The sequence below is a fragment of the Otolemur garnettii genome, unplaced genomic scaffold (genome assembly GCF_000181295.1).
Source record: "Otolemur garnettii isolate 467f Iridium unplaced genomic scaffold, OtoGar3 scaffold00008, whole genome shotgun sequence".
Classification (NCBI taxonomy): Eukaryota; Metazoa; Chordata; class Mammalia; order Primates; family Galagidae; genus Otolemur; species Otolemur garnettii.
Window position 1 is genome coordinate 15,527,189 of NW_003852403.1, and position 7,066 is coordinate 15,534,254.

Here is a 7,066-nt window from a genome sequence, read left to right on the forward strand (position 1 = left end):
TAAAGTAGATCAGTGTCATAAATGTGGATCAAATAGGTACCACATGGGTGCATAACAATACTCGCAGTGTCTAGGCGGGAGGGCTGGCCCCCAGTGGGGCATAAGGGCAGCGCTGGGCCAGCTGGCCACGTGAGGCTTTGATCTCAAGGAAGTAGTAGGGAAGCCTGCCTTGCTGGCCTGGCTGGCCTTTGAGAGGGTGCCAGGCCCAGCCCAGCAGGCAAGAGTGCTGGTGGACAGCAGCAATCACTAGCAAGCTGCACAGGCTAAGAGCCATGTGCACCGAGAGTTAAATTCCATCCTGTGCCACCAGAGTGGACTCCCTGCCTGTGTGTCAGGTCTCTGGGACAAAGCAAGACAAGCTCGTGTGGAGGGTCCATCAGTTACCCCATGGGTCCTGCTCAGGCTTGACCTTGAGGGCAGCCATATGACCTCTGTCTTGGTGCATTGTCCCCACCTGCTGGTACCTGTTCCTCCCTGGGGTGGTGGGGCAGAGCAGACTCATCTTCCCAGCATCTGTGACCAAGCCACCCTCTGTGTTGTGCCTTCTCCCCATGCCTCATGCCACAGAGAGAGCAGAGCAGGGAAGAGAGGGAAAGAGAGTGGACTGGCTAAAGGAGCGAGGCTGGGGACAGCCCTGCATATCCCAGAGGAACCACAGGGGAGGGAGGTGTGCACAGTTAGCTTAGCCTGCGGTGAGACCCCCTGACCAGAACCCCTCAGTGGCCATTCACTTCTGCACCAGGGTGCAAAGATGGACTGGCTGCTGGACTTATCTAAGACCTTACTTTTAATTTCAGCATGATCGTTCACCCGCTGTGCAAAGCATTATCCTCTCTGAATTTCTCGTTTATACAATCAGGATAATGAGCTCTAAGCACTGAGACAGGGAGTGAGTAGCTGAGCTAGAGATGCAAAGTGATGCTGCACTTCGGTTTTGGCACCAAAGACAAAAAAATCTCTTCATCTCAGGAGAAAAGCAAACTTCTACCTAAGCATGGGATCACCAAGGTCAAGATACCCACTGTCTCATTGGGGTTGAAGCAGTGGGACAGACACTTACGGCCTCTCAAGGAATAACCTCAAGTCCTTGGGTGGGCCTCCCGCTGATGGTCTTAGTTCCTGGTGTCCACCCTCTGCCTCTGGTAGACTAGGAGGCAGTGGTGAGTTGGTGGCAGGACAAGGGTCAGGACAAAGTGAGGGCCAGCACAGAGGGGGAGACTGCTGAGACAACCCATGGGCCATTTGGCTTTGCAAGGATGGTAGCTCCAGTGGCGCCCACTGAAAAGACAGATTGAGAAGAGCAGTAGCTCTAGGTATGGGGAAGCTTCTGAAAGCCCTGGGTGTGGATAGAGAAAAGACTTGGACAAAGGCCCAAGGAGATGGAGACCCCTCACAAGGCTCGGCTGCTCCTCTCTAGGGGATATGGAGCCAACTCTGTCCTCAGGAAGCCGTGGCCTCCCTAAGCTGGAAGGGATTTTAATCCAGTGTCCTCTGTGATACAGAGGCTTCTCTTAGCACCTCTCAGGTCCTTGTTCTCCAGCCCTGCTGAACACTTCCTAAGGCACCTCAGTATTAGGAAGCTCCCTCTTATTGTTCGGGAATTGTTCTTCCTGTAGGTTAACCTATCAGCACTTGTGCTACCCTTCGTCATACAGAAGAGGAATGCTCTCTCTTCCATGACGGAGTCTGTGATGTCCTGAGCAAGCCTCCCAATTCCCAGGGACAGGAGCTGCTCTCCTATCACCAGGACTACACTGATTTGCTCTGTAAATTCAATGCAGCAGGGTTAAATAATTCTTCTTACAATCTGAGTCTAGGATTGCCACTGTCACCTAGCCAGGCCCTGTAGCATCATGACACCCCAGAGCTAAGTGGAGGACTCTCTCTCCTTAGGAAAACAGACCCCAAACTCCTGTCTGGGTGACCAGACTTCCAGTTCACCGCAGAATGAAGATGCCCATCATGGTCTGATGCCAGCTGAGGGCATCGCCAAGATGCCTGGGGGTGCTCTGCTGGCCCCGCAGCCCCTTCACAGCTTTGAAAGTGATGGCCCAGCTGTTAATGGGAAAACCAACCCTGTGTTGCGCAGGGGGCAGTAAATTTTATGAGTCTGCATGAGTGGATGGAGGCAACTGCGGGGGCTGATTTCCACTTCCTGACACTATACACACTTCTCAGTTTATGCAGAACTAATTAAAGATCTCTCAGGTCTTGCCATTTCATCCAGCAGGCACCCCAGCCAGGTGATGGCAGGCACCAACTGCAGCGTGTGAGGAATGTGCTTCTCCAGAGCGATTCTTCTCTTTTCAACATTCCTTCCCCCTCCTGGTGCCTTCCTTCCTGCTTCTTTTCTCCTCCTGGAAGGCTCTAGAGCAGTGGTTCTCAACCTTCCTAATGCTGAGGCCCTTTAATACAGTTCCTGTGGGTGGCGACTCACAGGATGAGAACTGCTGCTCTAGAGGCTTCCCGACCTGGTCTGGAGGGCAGGGATGGGTTCTTTACAGCAGGTGTTACCATAGGAAGACCTGGTTTGGATTCCTGCTCCGCCACTTACAGCCCATGAGGTTGTGGGCAAGCTTCAGTGCTATGGTTTGAATGTATCCTCCCAAGTTCATGTTTAGGAAAATTAATCCCCAATGCAATAGTGTTGAGAGGTGGGTCCTTTAAGAGATGATTAGGTGGACTCTGCTCTCAGGAGTGGATTAATGTTGCTATAGTGGGGATGAGTTAGTTACTACTGGAGTAGGTTCCTTACTGAGAGAGTATATTTGTTATAAACGCAAGCTCAGCTCTCTCTCTCTCTCTCCTGCTGTCTCCCCCTCTCTGCCTTCCCCCATGGGATGACGTGGCAAGATGTCCCTCACCAGATGCTGGCCCCTTGACCTCAGGCTTCCCAGCCTCCAGAACTGTAAGGAAGAAATTCCTTTTCTTTACAAGTTACCCAGACTGTGCTATTTTGTTATAGAAACACAAAACAGACTAAGATACTTAGTTTTCTCACTTGTTAAATAGAATAGTCATACCAGCCTCATACCCACCTCCCAGGGTGGTTTTAGGGTTAGATATAATGCAGCATGAGTTGAAAGAAAGTTCTTGGCCTATCGGAGGTGTTCAGCTAGTAGTGACTTATAATAAATTATTCTTACATTAGTATGGTTATTGTCATGATCACCTTTGGGCCTTTGCTCAAATTGTTTCCCTGTCTAAAATACCATTTCCCTTCAGATTTGCTGAGGGACCACAGTGATGGATTAAAAATGGCCCTGGGTACTTTGCTATTCTTCCTTGTCAAGAGGTGGAAACCAGGACTCCACCCATACCACATGACTTGGTCGTGTGACTTGTATCAACCAAAAGGAAATTAGAAAATGTGATATAAGCAGACACTTGAACATATCCAGCTAAGACCCACCCATTTGAATGCCTGCTGTGCTGTAGGGAGAAGCCTGGCTAGCCCACTGGGGGATGAGAAGTAGCGTGGAGCAGACCAGAAGTCCCAGCCCCCAGCCAGTACCAGCCATCTGACATGTGAAAGAGGCTGTCTTGGCCCCTCCATCTATCATCTAATTCTACTGCATGAGTAAGCCAAGGAGAGCTTCCAGATCAGCAAGATCATGAGAAATGACCCATCCATTTTAAGTCAGTAAGTTTGGGATGGTTTGTTACATGGCAATAGGTAATGGATCCATCTACCCATTCATCAAGGTTGAGTTCACAGGCTGTCTTCTCCCAGAAGTCTCCCCATACTCCTCCCTATCTGGAATTTTCTTTCCACCTTGTGTGTTCACACAGTGCCTTGTGATGGTAGCATGTCATGCCTCCACTGGGGTTATCTGTGCAGCAAGAATGCTTCTGTCTCTCTGGACTGTGACCTGCCACAGAGCAGAGCTGGACCCCTCTGTGGCCCCCACACTTGCTCAGCACAGAGCTCTGAGCTCCCACTTATCAGGTCCTCAGGGCCAGTGAGGACCTGGCCTGCCCCAGTACGGATACCGCCACACAGCCTGGCAGTGAGAGAGCCTCTTGGGTCTGAGGTCCTGCTAGACCACTGATTGGCCCGAGGCCCATCCCCTCTGCTTCTCCTCCCCCTGCAGGTGGAGGCTCCCACTGGGCGGTATGTATGCAAACATACATTGTGTATGACCGAGTCCTGCCTCTGTGTGCACTAGGTGAGGCCCCACTCGAGTTATCACTGGGGGTGGCGGGGTCCTCCCCCTTCATCTTACCTTCCGGCCATGGTAGCCCTGGATTCCTGGGTCTCCCTGGGGAAACAAAGAGAATGCCATTAAAGAGATTTTCCCAAGTCAAATTTTGGCCTGTGCTGTTCCCCTTCCTCATAAGGACTCCAGATCCTCCTGCCCCTTCAACACCCAACTCCCGCCATCCCTGGGACAACAGCCCTCTGCTTCCTCTGAGACCAATAGAGATTGCTGTACCCTTCAGAATAAGCCCTGCTTTGCAGAAGCGGAGGAACGGTGGAAAGGGTCAACTGGGTAGGGACCTGAAAGACCTGAGGGCCAGTTTTTGTTCCACCACTGACTTTCTGTTGAACTTGGACAAGAAACTTTCCCCAGGGACCTTAGCTCCACATTTATAAAACTACTGGGCATAATCAAAGCTGGGCCCTTTCTCACCTCTGAGCCTGGGAAACCTCCTCTAATGGTGGAGTCTATTTGACACTGTGGCCATCTGTGTGAGAGTTTGCAGGAGACTGGGCAACCCTGGAGGTGGTCAGGCCTCCTCCGTCCTGACCACCTTACAAAACACTATTTTACTGGGATGTTGTGACAGTGTCCTGGGCATCTGCTTAGTTTCCAACTAGACTAGAAAGCCCTTGGGGGGTGGGACTGTGCCTTCTATGCCAGCCAGAGGACTTCCTCCACCAGCCTGAGTGTGCAAGGAGTACGATTTTTGTTGGAACCAGATCAGTTGCTAAGAGGAAGGTGTGTTTTGGAACTGAGCCAAGCTCAATCCATCTCTCAGTGGAGACCACACTTGGCTGCTCCACCCCCCGCAGGGAACTCTCCTGCCTAATCAGTGCGTCACCCCGAAGACACTCACCTTAGGTCCAGGAGGCCCAGGTAAGCCCTGTGGAAGAAAAAGATAAGTGGAGATGATTTCCAACTGGTAAATTGTTGAGGCCAGCCATATTTATGGTGGAGGATGGGGCCAGGGTAGCCCCCAAATAGCTATAGTAAGAGAACAGGCACGCTGGAGAACTGCCCTAGAGGATCTTAGAAGGGTATCTGAAACCTGCTGAGGGCACATGGGGACAACAGCCTTGGGTCCCTCTTGGCAACCATGTGGGCGCCGCAGGCAACTCCACTGTGCTCACCCACTGGAAACTGGGTCAACGACATCATGCTAAATTGATAGTGTGGTTTGGTCCAGATCCTCACCCACCCACCTTCTAATTCGGACCCCTCCCTGGAAAGCCGACCTTGTCCAGCAGAGCTTTGGTTTCATCCTTAGCCCTGCCTGTGAGGAGCCCTGTCTCCATCTGCCTGGGGTACCATGCCATGGCAGCTAGCCATGGTGAGGTGGTGTGGGCTGAGGGGCCTGCGGGAAGCTGGGGCAGAGGCCAGGGAAGGCTGGCTCCACTGCAGTCTGGGGCAGGTCTGGACAGCGAGTGTGGGCTGGGGAAAGCCATGATGCCTGGACTGGGCTGTTTCAATTGGTTTTAAAAAAAAATGCACTTTCTGTTTTTATTTTGTTTTGTTATAAGCAACCTGAAAAAGAAAACCGCCTGGCTTGGGTTCAGTGAGCGAGAGAGCCCAATGTGTTGGGAGGGGCAGAGAGGGCAGTGGTCAGCAAAGAAGTGAATTTTGAGCTCTTTATGGTTTTCTTGGCTTGGTTTGGTTCAGTTTTCTAAATTTCACTTCCTTTCAGGTTTTCCCATCTCAAAACTGATAGAAATAAGACTCATCCCCCTCTCTGGGTTGCTGGGGAGGAAATTGTGGAGATAGTTAACATTCACTACAGTGCTCGAGCAGGCAAGAGAGCCAGCTCCCAGCCACTTGGGTTTTCCCACCTCTGTGCAGGTCTTTCCAGCCAAGTGGTGCCTTGTGCGGCCAGAGCTATTGCCTGGGCTAGAGAGACCCCAGGAAGAGCTTCAGGCTTGGTAGCTGGCAGCCAAGCGGCCCAGGTGTGAAGCCAGGTAACCTTGAATTTGACCATCTCATTGAGGGCTATTTGTCTGGGACATCTCTGACCCAGCTGTTCCACCTCTGGGAATCTATCCCAGGAACAGGATCAGAAATGTGCGCAGACATTGAGTTTCCTTGTCTATGTTCCGAATCTTTCACAATGAATGTATGATGCTTTTGCCATGAGACAAAAAAAGCAAGTTTTTTTTTTCCTACCACATGGGAAAAACATTATTAAGACGGAAACAGACTTTGCCCTTAACCCATGTTCCTCCAATACAGTGTAATGTGAATCTTACCTTTGGGTGGAAGACTCATTTTCTCTAAAGTTCAGGTACCCACTGAGTTATTCCCTTGCCCTGGTGCTTTGTTATGCTAAACTGCCCTGAGAACAAGTATAACAATAGGTGATGTGATGGCCAAAGGACTTGAACTATCTCCTGCACGTGGGCCTGCCTGGAGGGGGTGCCAGTGACCTCTCTAGAACCTTTGCAGTGGTGGCCCTGCAGGTCCTTAGGCCTGATGCAGGACTCTCTGCTGACTGGACATCCAGGTCAGCTGGGGAGGGGCAGCAGTGTGAAACTCACATGGGCCCCACCAGGCATGTTCATCAGGGTGCCAAGTACCTCCTTCTGAGTTCACTGCCCCCACCTTGGGTTTTCCTAAGCCCTGGGCTCAGGGACAGCCATCAGAGGTGGCCCTGGAAATTCTCTAAGTTCCTCTCTGCTGTAGCTGGGGACTGGACAGACTATAAATCGTCTCCTCCCTGGAGAGTGGATGTGACCCAGGGGTGTGTGGATGTGGCCCTGTGAGTGAGTGGATGTGGCCCAGGGGTATGTGGATGTGGCCCAGGGGTGTGTGGATGTGGCCCAGGGGTGTGTGGATGTGGCCCTGTGAGTGAGTGGATGTGGCCCAGGGGT

The 7,066-nt window shown here is 51.7% G+C and overlaps 1 protein-coding gene across 3 annotated transcripts in view; it reads right to left on the reverse strand.

Moving 5' to 3' along the window:
- Nucleotides 1-7,066, reverse strand: part of COL13A1 (collagen type XIII alpha 1 chain) — a 153,321-nt gene that overhangs the window by 44,344 nt on the left and 101,911 nt on the right. For all 3 annotated transcript variants that reach the window (XM_012801319.1, XM_012801318.1, XM_023509630.1), the window contains 2 exons: nucleotides 5,062-5,088; nucleotides 4,227-4,262 (listed from right to left, as the gene is read on the reverse strand). In XM_012801319.1, the coding sequence (XP_012656773.1) occupies nucleotides 4,227-4,262; nucleotides 5,062-5,088 (63 nt within the window). The remainder of the gene's footprint in view (nucleotides 1-4,226; nucleotides 4,263-5,061; nucleotides 5,089-7,066) is intronic.